At 39.8% G+C, this 15,447-nt stretch overlaps 1 protein-coding gene across 2 annotated transcripts in view; it reads right to left on the bottom strand.

Annotated features, from left to right (window-relative positions):
- The window catches only part of LOC127061760 (uncharacterized), a 227,360-nt gene that overhangs the window by 87,908 nt on the left and 124,005 nt on the right, over positions 1–15,447 (bottom strand). For both annotated transcript variants that reach the window (XM_050989070.1, XM_050989071.1), the window contains exon 6: positions 9,258–9,599. In XM_050989070.1, coding sequence (XP_050845027.1) covers positions 9,258–9,599 — 342 coding nt within the window. The remainder of the gene's footprint in view (positions 1–9,257; positions 9,600–15,447) is intronic.

The raw sequence follows: 15,447 nt of genomic DNA, 5'->3' as shown, positions 1-15,447 counted from the left end.
GATGGTTATGGTGATCGTGAGGGATCACTCGCAGACCACTTCGAAAGAAGTTAAGTCGTCAAAGAAAAAGATCAATTCATTGAGTAGCAGTCGAGTATTATAAAAGTTAAGTGGTCTAATATTCATTCAAGAAAATGATCCTAATTTATCGATTAATCTTTACCATTTGTCGCCCTCCGTTCCTTTCTTTGAAATTCCTAACGCTTGATTAGGAAAAAATAAAAAAAAAAATTACCGATGTCGTTCTTGTTGCGATAGATTCGATTTTCCTTTCGCTTAACAGCTTTCTCTAATATTTATAAGCCGATATCGCGACGTAGAAGAACGGCTCTTATCAACGCTAACGTTGATCGTTGAGAAAATGTGAATAAAAATCTGAGAGAAAAGCTTGAGTATTCACGAGACCCTTGTACGAGAATAAAAAAAAAGAAATTGCGATTATTCTTACTTATAATAATTCAATTTTAAATCTAGCTCAAATTACTCGCTTTCGAGCAATGGTAAACGCGAGAACACGTACGAAATCGACCGCAAAGACTGTATATTCTCTCTCTTTTTCTCTCTCTCTCTCTCTCTCTCGAGAGAGAGAGAGACAGTTTTATTCGATTGGAAATAGAAAGAGAGAGAGAGAGAGAGAGATAAGCGATCGGAGGGAGAGGACACAGCGATGAAACGTGTCCACGGATCGGTTCTTCCTGCTTTCACAACGAAGAGCGACGTTCTCTTTCTATGTTCGCCCACCCCTATCGTCTCGATGGTGGTCCCGAAGCAAAGCTTGTAAATCAATTACGAGTCCCAGGACTGGGCGAACCTCGAGAAATGGCACGTACCAAAGCTCACCAAGTTCCGAACGCTGACGTGATCGGCAAACTCATGCACGAGGTCTTACTACCTCTCTACGTTGCGAAACGAAGCGGAATGAGGAGAGTACAGGAGGAGGTAAAGGAGGAGGAGGAGGAGGAGGAGGAGGAGGAGGAGGAGGGAAAGGAGGGTTGGGTCTACGACGTTCACCGATAATAGAAATTGTTCTCTCGACCAATTTCCACGTCCTTCGCTGGTCGGCCACTTCCGGTTGCTGGTGCGTTTACGACGACGAACTCTCGACGACGAGACAAAACGATCGTCGAAGCATGAAAGCAGATCGTTAATGCCTGCTCTACGAAGACACGTTCCCTAAGTCAATGATGACCATCGACGGTCCACGTCGGCCCCGTGGTTTCCGTGGTTTAAGCAATCGACGATGGTCTTCGTTGCCTTGCTATTTCCAATTCCTCTTCTCTTTTGCTCGAATCGAAGCAGTACGCTTCGAGAAACGTCTTTTGTAATTTAATTACTGTCCGGTTACGAACGGCGACACGTTCCTCGATCGCGACTTACGCGTTAGGACCTTTCTCTTCCCCTCTCTCTTTCTCTTTATCTATCTATTTCTCCATTTCTCTATCTCTCTTCTAATCTCTCGACTCGTCACGTTCGACTACGTGCAAATCCGTACTGCGTGCTGGCTCGACGATTTATCGACTGGATTCGACCTCGTTGCTGTTAATTAAATTGTTCAATCCGGATAACGTCGACGTAGCACTAGATATTTTGAAGCGTCGAGATAAGTAAAGATTTTAAATTACTATTAAATTCTTTTCTGAACTATCGTACGTCAAAGCATAATATTAACGACGCCATTGTTTCCGATATGTAATCTTGATTTTTGATAGTTTGTGTAAGAGGATGATATTTTCTTGTAAGAGAATGCTTAAATAATAGGTCGTTACATCTATGATGCCGTCCTAAGTTCTCATGAGAAGAGGGCTCTTTGAAAACTCCTTTCGCGACTCCTTATATTAATACCTAGAGTGTTATAATAATGGAAGACAACAGGTGTCGGGTTCTGTTCCACCTAGTGTAACATGTCGGATTATTTTCTACGGAAATAATAATTACTCCTCCTCTTTCTCTTCTTGTTCGATGACGAGATACATTTATCCTCTCAGCGATGCTACGCAAGGATCTTTCTCTTTCTCTCTCTCCCTCTCGTTTACTCTATCTTTGCAGCTATTTCGCTATCTCTCTTTATGCGCAAACTATCCGCTTATGCATACGCACGATCGCGTTTCTATGTACGACCAGTATAAATCACAGAGGCATTGTAGACATCGGTAGACATTCGAATATAATATCCTCTGGTGCGAGATTGCAAGTGCACCTGTTATTCCCACTCCATTATTACTCTGTCCATTGTTAAATGGCATCGGTTAAATCCCGAAGGAAAATAGCCTTTAACAGGTTTGCGATCTGAAGTCTACGCAAGAGGATATAGTCCGATTCTCTGTATGCTTCTCTCTCTCTCTGTTTCTATTTCTCTTTCTCTCTTTCTCTTTACCGATCGAATGCAACAAAGACTCCTCCCGGCTGGATTCTCTTGTGAGATATCTGTAAAGAGCATCGATCCGGTCTCTATCATTCACCGGAAAATTAATAATCGATCCAACTTTGTCTCTGTGTTACTCTCCTCTCTTATTTCTCCTCCTCCTCTTATCGAGTTTTCATCACTGATTGTATTCTCCTTTTCCTTGGAAACTAAAGATACCGTTTCACGTTTATTGAAATCATCGCGAATGTGTCAAACTGTAAAAGATCGATTTCCTATCTTTGTCGTTTCGAGCATGAAAGATAATTTTTCAATGAGAACAGAAATTGACAACAATTCTTATATAAAATTCGAATTTCGTTGGTGTCGAAAGAAAGTGCAATTTAATAGCTAATAAGCTACTTTCGTCTTGCAATAAAAAGAGCTTTCGACACGTCATTATATACAAGCATTATGCATGTACATAGCTTATATAAAGAATACTATAGAAAGAGATAGCTAAAGAATCTCCTATCTCGCGTGAAAGCATACATGCATACTTTCTCTTTTTTTCTCTCTCTCTCTCTCTCTCTCTCTCTCTCTCTCTCTTTCCCTCTCTTTGCTCCTCCCATTTCACTTTGCCTCTTCAACCTTGTGTAAATGAATCGTGAAGCAACGAGCGTTAGATTTGAATATGATTGATTGAGAGGAGCTACGAGGACGACGTGAATGGGGCATCCCGCGACGAGAAGAACTTTAGTTTGGTAAGCAAGCGCATCGCGTGGATACGTTAGAGGGAACCGAGGAGGAAGTGGAGGAAAGACGAAACTCGAGAAACATGACATTGATGCGCATCCGCGATAGAGCGCAAGAGGAAGCGGGTTCGAGCGAATGCAAGGAGGATGACGTTGCATTGTCACGAATCCTCGAGGAGCAGTCTCGCCAACCTCCCTCTCTCTTTCTTCCTTCCCCTTTCCATCCCTTTCCTTCTCTTCGTATCGTTCAAACTTTTCGTCTCACTCTCGCGACTCCATTGTCTCCTTTCGCCTCGTCTCAACTCCCCTCGCATTGCTTTTTCTCGAATTTCGTACAACGTATTCCCTCGTAAATCGTTTCTCACTCGAATTTCAACTATGGAATTTATTCGAGCTTTGAGTTATTAATTATAGTCATTGACACGTGACACAGATCGTAAGCATTTAAATGATGAGAGAGAGAGAGGGAGAGAGAGGGAATGAGAAAGAAGATAAATACCGAATCTGCAAAATGACATAATTACGAACAAAAGCTTCCTTCACTAGAGTACGAAAGAAATAAACAGAGATTCGAGTGATCACGAAACGTCGCGGATGAAACGAAACGTTGAATTTCTACGAGAGAAAGTTCGCTATGTTGATACCATCAGGAACAATCATGCTCCAACCAGAAATCCTTCCTCCCTTTTCCATTAAAACGTCTTCGAAGTAGAACCTAAGGAAACTAATATGACGCGTGTTCTCAAAGTCGAAAGCTCCGGATTTTAGAATCCTGAATAGTTAGATGGAGAAAGAGAAAGAGAAAGAGAGAGAGAGAGAGAGAGAAACTTGCAACGTATGGAAAACTTACTTCTTACCAGCATACTTCGCGCCACGTTACGAAGGAAAGATAGGAATCCTAAAGTTTCGCTTCTTCTTCGAAAGTAAATTGCTTAGAAGAGACGATAACGCGGCCTTCAAATTCCGTCTGTGCGGAATTCTCACGCGTGTTCGCTTCCTTCCATTTTTCTTTTTTTCGTACGAAACTAAAAGACAGAATAAACAAAAACGTTCCTAATGGTTCCTCTTTTTTATGACTTGCGTATATAGGAATATTAAACATAGAAAAGTTAAAACTATATAGGCGTCTCCGTAGACGATTTATTTTAATAATAACCAAGACGGGACTGCTTCTTGTGCGAATAAGTTTGCAAATACTTTCGTGGCGAATCTGAAAAGTCAAAGGGAAGATCGAGATTACGTAGGGCATGAATATCAAAGACACGTTTTTCTCTGCGTAAATATATAAAGATATATGTATATACATATATACACACGCCTATATCGATATTTGAATTTTTACTTGTCGCGTTTCGTTCAAGACAGACGACAAGAACGACTTCAGTCGTAGAAAGCTTTCATGATCCGCAAGATCGAAAGAAGCGGAGAGAAACCCTATTCCCTCGAATAGATCAAATATATACTGCTTACGAATACACATATACATATATACATACGCATACATATAGACGGTGAACGATAAGACTGAGTATATAGATAGACGTAGGTTTTTTTCGGTGATAGCTGCCACGTTCAAAAGGGGGAATTTAAAAAATGAAGGGCAGATGAGCGGCTCCAATTTCTCGTCCCTTTGAAAAAGAGAGATATCGGCGTCATTCATACCGAGGCCTTTCGCACCCTCTCGACGTGCGAGGGGAACGTAATTATACGTGTGCCTTTCATCCGTCGTCAGGATAGATAGATTCAGTGAACCAACAAATCCAACTAATTCTGCTGATGTATGTCTGTATGTGTATGTGCCTACGTCTATCCATCTACATATACAAGGTGTCATTTCTCGAGATGGCGACTTTTATAAACTCTACCTCAGGATAAACTCGATGGTAATTGTGTTTCGCGTCTCTTCGAAATATAAAATAGAAAATCGAGTACTTCCGATTATGTGTATGCATGTTCCACTTTATATGTGCTCCACTTTACACGTCTAACGTCCTTTACTTCGAAAATTTCAAAATTTACAATTTAAATAATTGGACAGATACTGTATTATATAAGCAGGAGTAGTATCGATTTAAACCACGTATATATGTACATGTTCTTCTGTATCCTTATGTCTCTCTCTTTCTCGCTCGTATGAAAACTGATTTCACACAAGAGGCACTTCTTTCCAACGATGATTTGACACTTGATACGGTTGATAAAGAAAATAGAAAAAATGTGGTGGGTTGTAAGATAAAATGAAAAAAAAAAAAAAACAGGCAACACGTATTGTCACGGTGTGTTGGTCTAATTAAAACCAGCCAACTTCAATTTCCGTGGCAATAACTTCATTATCGAATCGTGCAAAGTATCTCCTAGAATTTGAACGAAAGTACGATATCAGCGAGATTCGGATGAATGCGTTACTTGATGAGAACGTTATCTGGCGAGAACGTTCGCTATGTATTTATAATGTTTGAACAAAAAAAGAAAGAAGCATAATAATAGTCGTAACGTAATGAAATTTTTTTCCTGCTCGTAGAAAGCAATCGGATATGAAGCTATAAAATATAAACTTAAAAAATCGTAAATGTCGAATAAATGTTCTATTTAATTAATAAGAATCACGACGATGCTACGTAATAATCTATTTGAATCAAGGACTCTAGCAGAAGAGAAAAAGAGATGCAAACATTTTACTTTTCTTCATTTTTGATCTTCTTTTTCCTTGCAAACGACGATGCGAACCGCGAATCAGCTTCGTCGTCGATGAAGCAACGATTCTCTTTGTTGTATTTGAAACGTTATTAACGATTATTCGGTAAAAATTCATTTCTACTTCTTTTTTATTTATTAAGAGCAAAAGACTTCAAAGAGCATAAAATTTCAAACAGATTCAGAACCGAATCGTGTCACGGAATAAAATTTATTCTCTTTGGTATATAACGTAAGGAGGATTCGTAATTAATTTGCTTTAAATTAGGCACCATCTATTTCTTCCTTTCTATATTCTTTTTTTTTTCTTCTTTAACATGAAAACGAAGAAAAAATTTGTCATCGATCTCGTTTTGTTTTCAGTAAATGTGAAACACGTCGCGCATAATATCTGATCAAAGCTTAACTAAATAACCAGAGAAACGGACTGAAAATCAACAACCTGTTGATATTTCGCGTATTTAAGAAGTTCCAAATGGAATCCGTCAGTATTAATTTTTGATCGTGATATTGGTAAAGCAACATTTATAGATCTACGATTTAAACTGGTTTCGAAAATGTGATTATTTATCTCTGTCTCAAATATATTCTCAAATCGCCATGAAAAAAAAAAGATTGATACGATTAAAATTAGAATGAAGTGTTGTAATGTAAAATTACAAATGTTTAATTACAAACGATTAAAGGAACAAAAGTTAATGGCATTTCAAGATAATAAGAATAAAAATATTTGTGACGATATTCTATTTTCACAAGGTTAATATAATTCTAACATTTAGTTGATACAATCGATCAAAAACGCACGACTCGAATTCCGGAATTGCATTGTCTATTATAGATACCGTATGCCATTGTAATTATACTAGCTGATATTAACAAGGACTGCAGAAACTAATTGCATCGTTCGCCAAAGCAGAATTCAAATATAATTGGACAAAAGAGTGATTTCCATTCATTAACGATGGAACTATGAGATATACGTTTGCTCGGAGATGCACAGCATACAAAGTCTACTTGTTTTCAGACCGAAAACGAATATATATGGGACAGGAAAGGCTACTCGCTTCGAGCGGATCTTAAAAGCTTACGAAAGAGGTCTCTTTAATATTCAGTCGAGCGTAAAATTTGCTCGTTCAGGTGTCGCACGGATATTCCTGTTCTATGTACGTCTACTTTCGTAAAACGACAAGGATGTTGGTGGACGAGGAGACGAATAGGAAAAAAGAAAAGAAAAGAAAAAATAAAGAAGGAAAAGAAAGAAAAATGAAAATTCTCTGAAAGAACGAACGTAACGACCAAAGAGAGAGAAGAGATACTCGCTATCTAAGTTTACTCTTTTCCCTCGTTCATCCTTCATCACTCCTCGACGACACCCGCATATCTACATCGACGATCTCGAGGTTGGCAGCTATTCGCGTAGAAAATTTGCATCTCCCGAGATCTTCGACTTCGGTTACTCGTGCCCGTATCATTCAAGACGACACGATATATCGATGTGGTTAATATATTCATCGAAATGACGACGAGGAGGACGAGAACGACGAAACGTTCAATTCGTTTTTCGAATCGAGAAAATATTTACCTTATCGAAGAAAATAACTTCGATATCGATGTCTCGAGGCAACTACTTGCGATCGTATGATAAACGAAATTAATATCACGGTAATTAGGTATTCGAAATGTATTGTTATATTGTTCACGAGAAGGGAGAAAGAAAAGAGAGAGAGAGAGAGAGAGAGAGAGAGAGAGAGAGAGAAAAGAATAGAAAAGAGAGAAAGCATTTCACATCACTCTTTTCACCAACTTGCGATGGAAAAAGTAGGTCGAGCCAGATCGAATGTATAGAGTTTCGCATGACGCGGTGGAGGAATCTTTTACATTGTACACCAACTGCAAAGCTCGCACTCGCATATCCTGAAAGAAGGATAGAGTAGTACAAGGAGATGGTAGAAAAGCTCCTGGTAAGCGTATAATCTTGGACAAGAAGGGCGATACGCTCTGACGCGATACTCTCGAATCTAGCACACAGACGACGAAGAATGAAGAAGTAGAAGAAGTAGAGGAGGAGGAGGAAGAAGAAGAAGAAGAAGAAGAAGGGAAAGAAAAAAGAAGAAAAAGTAGAGGAAAGAAAAATGGAGAAAAAAGTGGAAGGAGTAAGAAAACAAGCGCTATCCACTAATGCATATTTTTGGGCTGCCACGTTATAGACTAGTTTCTCTCTCTTAACCCACAGAGAGAAGAATCACGAAGACTATGCGAAAGTAGAGGAGGAGCGTGGATTCCTGTAAGTAGGCGGAGAAAGAGAAGGAGAAGGAGAGAGAGAAACAAGGACAGAAAGAAAGAGAAAGAAAGTCATGCGAGAAGAGTAGAAAAAGGAGGAGGAGAAGGAGAAAGAGAAGACGTACTTGCACGATCCCAACCGTTTTTGTTCGTGTGGTAGAGTTAATCCTTCGTTCCTTGGACTTTTCCGCGAAAACTGCCTGGAGTTTCGACTCCTTCAGAAAGTCGAGCCAACCGGTAGGTGGGGTAGAGACTAAGGTAGGTGGAGGCGAGCAAAGTATAACGTCGCAGACACGGACTTTAGCCTTCCTCTTGGCTCCAAAGGCAAGTGGTAAAGGATGTATATACAGCTAGAGAGAAAATAAACTATACCAGTGTTGCATAATACAGAATGGTTACCACACACGTACAGCCACATCTTTTATTTCTTCGCCAGAGCTTGGAGCGCGTCATCCCTCAAGCTTTCTTTTTCCACTATTCCTCCTCCTCCTCCTCATCCTCCTCCTTCTCCTCTTTCTCCTCGTTATCCTCTTTCTCTCGGAGAGAGACGTTCTCGGAGTAGTCGCTTAACGTGAGAAAGACAAGCGGGCGAAGATCCGACTTAATTAAATTTATATTTCAATTTCGATGGTCCGCTTTACTCGCATTGTCCTGCCACCGGTAGATATATCTTTCTCCTTCTCTCTCTCTCTCTCCCTCTTGCTCTCTTCCTCTTTCTCTAGGACGTTCGTGTTTTATACGTTCCCATGGTGCAACTACTGTTCCTAGGTCTAATATCACAGAAATCCTACCTGCTTGTCCTACGGAATGGAACGATCCACGGACTTATTGCGCTTCCTGTCTCCGAAAGTGTCCTCGTCTCTTAAATTAAGTCTACTTTTAAAAAGTGCGAATTTTACTTTCCATTCGTTTATCTCTTTTTGCAGAAGAGAAGACAATGTCGTCTCGAACTAAGCTTTTCAGAGGAAACAAATTACGAGCTTTTGGATGAAAACGAGTCGGTTTAAAAAATCCAACGTTAAAGTTTCGTGAGAGTGAAGACATTTTTCAACGACGTCGCGAGTATCGTAGTTTAATGTGTTAAAGTACAACGAGAATTTATCGACGAGAAAAGAAAAGAAAAGAGAAGAAAAGAGAAGAAAAAAGAAAGAGAAGAAAAGGAAAAAAGAAGAAAATTGTAAACTTACATTGAACGTCTAACAAAATGCTGGCGTTCATCGGCACAGTAAGGGTGACGTGACGGGCCACGCAAACGATGGTGGCATTGTGGTGACCCCTCAAGACTTTAAGGTGAGCTCCACTGTGTCTAGCGGACGTCGAAGGTAAGACTGTGAGGTTATCCGGTGGTTGTTCGGGACCGTCCAAAGTGGCTTGGGATAGGATCATGCCCCATGCCAAAACCGGTGGTGGGTTTCCACCCTCGGCGGCGCATTCCAATGTCAGCTCGGAGCCTTCCTTAACAGGCACGAACTGGTTTCCTGGATCCAGTCTGCGCCCATCTATTAGCAGGTACGTCCCCCGAGGTGCTTCTGTAACAGTAATCCGGCCAAGTTACTCGAACCCTTCCTCCATCGTGATAACTCGAGATCGAAAGTTTCCTATTTTCTTCGATCATCTATGAGAATCGTCGATATGAAACGAACGGGTAACGATCGTTTAAGGAAACTGTATAAACTCGATTCAAAGCGAAGTCTCTCGAGCGTTAACGCGCTCGTTTTCTTCAAGTACGCCATATTACATTACTATCGAGAGAGTAGGTAACGATATTATACTCCTAGAAATTCAAGAAGCGTCATCGATGCATCGTCGTCGTTCTCGCGATTCGTCTCGACTCCTTAGATCTCCTCGGTCTGATGCTTTAGAACACTGTTATCCATCGGACGGATCTTTAAGAGGATTCCCGAGAGCATGCACCCGGCATCGTAGAGAAGCCGTGAAGGAGCGCGTAAAGACCGTAGGCGGATCACAATTTGCTCAACGCACGCAGCCGTTACGAAGTGCGCTCTTTTACGAGGCTACAACAACACGACGGGGCTTAACTTTCTAGACGGCTGCTTTTCTTGTTTCGCGCGGTAGTTTAACCGTTCGTTCCGGATTGAAAGCACCCATGGGAGAGAGAGAGAGAGAAAGAGAGAGAGAGATGCCGGATAACGTTCTCGCCCAACTTCTCGGAATCTTGCTTGAATTTTTTGCTAAGTTTTTATCGAGCCGAAGGGAAGAAGGAATGATTAAAGTAAGGACTACTTGTTCAACGTCGCACTCTGCCGCTAGGCCGCCGACAATAAGCAACTAACTTGTTAGCAGGATTCTCTTGGGACTTGCCTCGTTTGCGAAATAAGAATTAGTTACGTCGATAACTTCAGTCTTAAAAATGTTAACTTTATCGATCGTATATATTTCTCGAGTTTTCTCCTACCACTCTAATTTTTTATATTTCATGAAATAGTTATTAGGAGGATCATGAAGTTTTAAGTTAAACGATAACATCAATAAAGATAATACTCGTTCGGGGAAAATGGGAAAAGTCAAATATTCGTCTATATATTTTCGATAATCGTCCCCTTAAAAACAACGTGTTCGTACTTTACGTCAAAAGTTTTCTCTAGGATATGTTGAAATTGAAACAGAATTGAGAGAATTGTCTTTCCATTGAAATAAGCATTTCCCGTCAAATATCGAATGAAAATCCTGGCGCATAACCAACGCGAATGTTCTCCTTCTTTTTTGTTCTTTTGCTTCGATCGCTTTCCGTACTGGCAATTTCCTCCGAATTTTCCCTGTAGAAAAGCTCTCTCTCTCTCTCTCTCTCTCTCTTTCTCTGTCTTTATCTCTTACTTTGCATATACAAAACGTGTATCTGCATTTTATAAGTTGAAAAGAATCTTAGATACTAGTCCAATTTTTTTTTCTTTTTCTACATTTCCTCTCTCTCTCTCTCTCTCTCTCTCTCTCTCTACCTGTCTCTCTCTCTCTCTCTCTCTATTTATCTTCGTTTTATTTTTTTCCCATCGACATAGCCCAACGGCAAACATATTCTCTCTAGTCATGCGCATGACATTTTCATACAGGTAACGTCATTTCCATAAATTTTTTTAAGAACGGAATTTTAAGTTACATTAAGTACGTGCAAGAAAAAAAGAATGTTAAAATATATTTATGCCTACATCTCATACATACAAGTGGATGCTCTTTTTTATAACGTTCGCGATACTTCTCGTAGAAAGACTCGTTGAACGGCTAGAACGTAGGATAGAGAAATCTCAAGGAAATCTGTGTTTACTTTGCATACACTTTTCGCTTCAATTTTGAGTCGAAAAATCACCAAGTTGGCCTCTTGGAAGAATTCCAAATCCGCATGTAACACGATCGCGAATTCATAGTGAAGATAGAGAAAGATATAGAGAATTCGAAGGAAAAGAAGGTTTTCATACTTCCAACTATATATTCCCCTCGCAAACATACGATCTCCCTTGAAATTTCAGGGAACATACGGTGGAGATCTGGATGGCATTAGAGACAGATTTCAATGGGAGACGAATCTCGATGAACGTTCTTCATGTCGGTAAAATGGAAATATATTTTCGGATATAGGGACCTAATACAAATGTGTTCAAAGATTGTTAAATACATGTAAGTTTTTAATACCAAATGCGTCACGTAAAGACAAGAACTTTCTCAAAATATAATAAATAGTAATAATAATAAATAGTAATATCAATATACATTTATATATGCATAAAACAGATATAACATCAAAGGCAAGCCTTCCAACCAAACGTATTACGAATAAATAATCCTTTGAAAGCACGCCAAAATTTCTTAACGATGGCAACCGTTTAGGTTCCGTGGTTTAATTTCCAAAAAACGTTTCGTGCTCTTGATCTTGGAGAATTTCCAAACGGAATCTCATCGTCGCCCTTCTGAATAAAAGGGAAATACTGAAAGAAAACTCTCTTTCTCTCTTTCTCTCTTTCTGATATCCACTGAGATTTGAGAAAACGTATGATTCCCAATGAAATTCAGTTTGGAGAATACGGTACATGTGTGTTCGTCTACACGAAGGCACGAAAAGAAAAACCAAGGGTGAAAGAAAAGTATGAGCGAGATACAGCAGGTGTTAATACGGAAACATAACGGCAAGAACGCTCTCCGTTTCAACGGGAAGAGAATGGCGAAGGTGGCATTTCGTGCACGTGGCGTCGCGCCCTTTGCTGCTAGGGTACCTTATCTAGGACATTGCGAGCCCTATATCGACCCTATGATGCCTATAGCTCGTAAAATTTCATAATATTGCGAACTCCCTCTTTCTCTCCCTCTCTCTCTCTCTATATATATATATATATTTCTCTTTCTCTTTTTATGTTTCTTCCTCTTCGTTTTTCATTTTTCGCTTGCAAAATCGACGAAAATATCGTACGACGATCAAAGCTAATTTAAAGCCTCTCAAGAGTTTCTCCTTTATTGCGTTTTGCTTGAAACATTCAACCAACTGTTATTGGAATTTTAAACGGTTATACGAGCCTTCGAACGAATACTCGTACCCGACGGGTGGAGCGCCACGTTGGAAGCTAATTTATAAACGGAACCGCTCGATTTCTCAAGAGGAACGACGTATCGTCTAATTAGGTATAAGGCTCTAGAGAGTAGGAGGTAAGCCACGATAGTTAATGTCGTTGCGAGAAATTACTACGGAAGTTCTGTCTCTCTTTCTCTGTCTCTCTCTCTCTCTCTCTCTCTTTCTCTCTCTCTATCTGTCTCATAGACACATACACGCATACACATACACACACGCACGAAAATACGTAGAATCTCTCGGGAGATGACGCATTCTTTGGTATATCTAGTGTCATTTTCTCAGTAACGTCAAACGAGTCGAGTATTCTTAAAACAAGCTTCGATGGAGAGCACGGAACAAATCGTCGTACGACTTCATAATATTAAAGTAGAGATTTGGGTCGTCTCGAAATTATCATGATTGGTACTTACGAGAATGCGAGCGAAAGAGAAAGAGAAAGAGAATGGCTTCGCAGAGAGAAGAGAATTGACTTTCAAACGGTGACGAGGTCATCACGTGTAAAAGAGAAAGAGAGAAAGAAAAAGAGAAAGAGAGAAAGACAGAGAGAAAAGGAAGAAGATTTCGAAATGCATTTTGCAAAGCCGACACGAAGGAGAGAAAATGGCATACCAGTGCAGAGGGAAGGGTGTCCTCTTTCTCTCTCTCTCTCTCTCTCTCTCTCTCTCTCTCTCTCTCTCTCTCTCTCTCTCTCTCTCTCTCTCTCTGAGGCATTCAAGAAGCCCGAAGGAAACGTTAAATATGCACGGCAAGTCTCAGCAATTCCGTTTCTACGCGGGACCTGGAATGTTTTTGAAAGCCGTTTAAGCGCCGCAACGTTTACGACTTAACGAGGCGTCTTCCTCTTTAAGTAGTTTTGCGGTACGCATGTAATATCTGTTCGCGATTAAAGGCTTTAAAAAGGGGGCAGTGGTAGGTAGAAGGAGCAGAGAGGAGGGCCTAACAAGTAGCCTTACGTTTAAAAGGGCACGAATTTAGTTCGTTTTATTGTAAGAGACTTTTATCCCGAAGATTCTCACGTAACGTTAGCCAATAGAAAGGACGTGATGTCAAGAATTTTCCTTTTTGCGTTTCGTGCCGGATAGAATAAAGTTATGAACGTACCCACTGGGATTCCGGCGCGATAAGGCGTTTACGAGAAGAAAAACCGCTCCGAAGCATTCGATAAAGATTTAATCGAGCGTCCATGCAGACTGACAAATAAGTCGTAAAGATACGAAGCGAAGTTATATGAGCGGAGCTTAAGCCCGGCCGCCGTTAGAACGACGGGATGTTCTTCAGAGAGTAAAACCAGCCATCGAGGTAATCCAATCGGCCGTGGGAAACTACTCAGGACAATCGACCCTTCTCCTCTGCTCTGGTGGATGTCGCCGCCAATAACTATCCAGATTGCTCGGAACTGTCAATAAACCGAAGATTCCTCGTCGCCCTTCGATATCCATCGCTCTCTAAAAGCTTATGAACCCTTTTCCCACGTTATTTTATCGGTGAAAGCGTCTTTAACGCAATCGTCTTTTCAAGGATTCCACTTTCAACAAACGTTATCGTTCTCTTTAATCCCACTAAAGAAGTGGGAAACTCAATATGGCCTTTAAATATCTAAGTTGAGGAAAGTGTATAGAAAGGGTGGTATAAGATGCTTCTGAAGGAATATTTCGCGGACAACAGTCGATAATTTATCTATTCGTCGTACGTAACAGAGGGAATGATTCAACTGATATATATGATATATATACATATATATATATATATATATATATATATATATATGTATGTATGTATGTATGTATATATATACTACGAGGATTCAACTGAAATATTTTCGCGTTAATAGATGTACCTCAAACGGATAACGAGTTAAACGTAAAACTGATAATAGGAAGGAGAAAAGTTTTGATAAAAGCTTGGTAGAATAAAATACCCAAGGAAACTTGATTCGATCTTCTTCGAAGCTCTCGACAAATACGAAGAAGAAGAAAACCCGATGTTTTCCCTCCAATAATGAAACAACTAGTAAATAGACAAGACATCGAATGGTCCGATGACTCGTCGCGTTCGACCAATTCCTTCGTCATCGGCGCTTCGTCCACGAACTTCTATTTGCCGTTGTAGGATTATCCTTTTTCACTGCAACAACGTTTCGAACATAATCTCAAATCTTCGATTTCATATTTCACTCTCTCTCTTTCTCTCTCTCTCTCTCTCTTTCTCTATTATTCTCTTTCACATTTTTAACAACCCATTGTACTGTCATTGAATTGCGTATAACATTTCCTCTTGTTTTTTTGGTTTGTTTGAAATACGTTACATTTGAGTGACTATAATGAATCTAAATATATTACAAATCAAAAGTTTACCAATAAAATATAGATTTTAGTTAACATGTTGTCGACTTTTCGATATGTCAGTTTCAATAGGCAAAACTCAATGTTAATACCGAAATCAAAATCAACGTAGAAATAAAATATACGAGATTTGATAGATATAATTCTTGTTAAAAGCGAAACAAGCTTTGTGATGTATTGGTAGCGCGCCGATCGAAATGAACTCAAAATAAGCAAAAAACAAAAAAAGAAAAAAGAAAAGAAATATCGCGACTCCCAGTGCGCAACAAGAGCGCAACAGGTGCGCACGTCGAAAGAAAGGTCGTTAGAACGGAGAGGAGCAGAATCGAGGGAAATCTCATTATTTTCTAACAGCTAATAGAGAATCCAACGTGTTTTTTATTTTTTTTTTCCTTATATTCTTTTTTCCTTCGATTCTTGAAATCCGCCAAGGAAAAGGAAAAGGAGGAGAAAGAATCT

The sequence above is a fragment of the Vespula vulgaris genome, chromosome 2 (genome assembly GCF_905475345.1).
Source record: "Vespula vulgaris chromosome 2, iyVesVulg1.1, whole genome shotgun sequence".
In the NCBI taxonomy this organism is placed as follows: Eukaryota; Metazoa; Arthropoda; class Insecta; order Hymenoptera; family Vespidae; genus Vespula; species Vespula vulgaris.
This window is presented reverse-complemented; position numbering and strand designations above follow the sequence as displayed.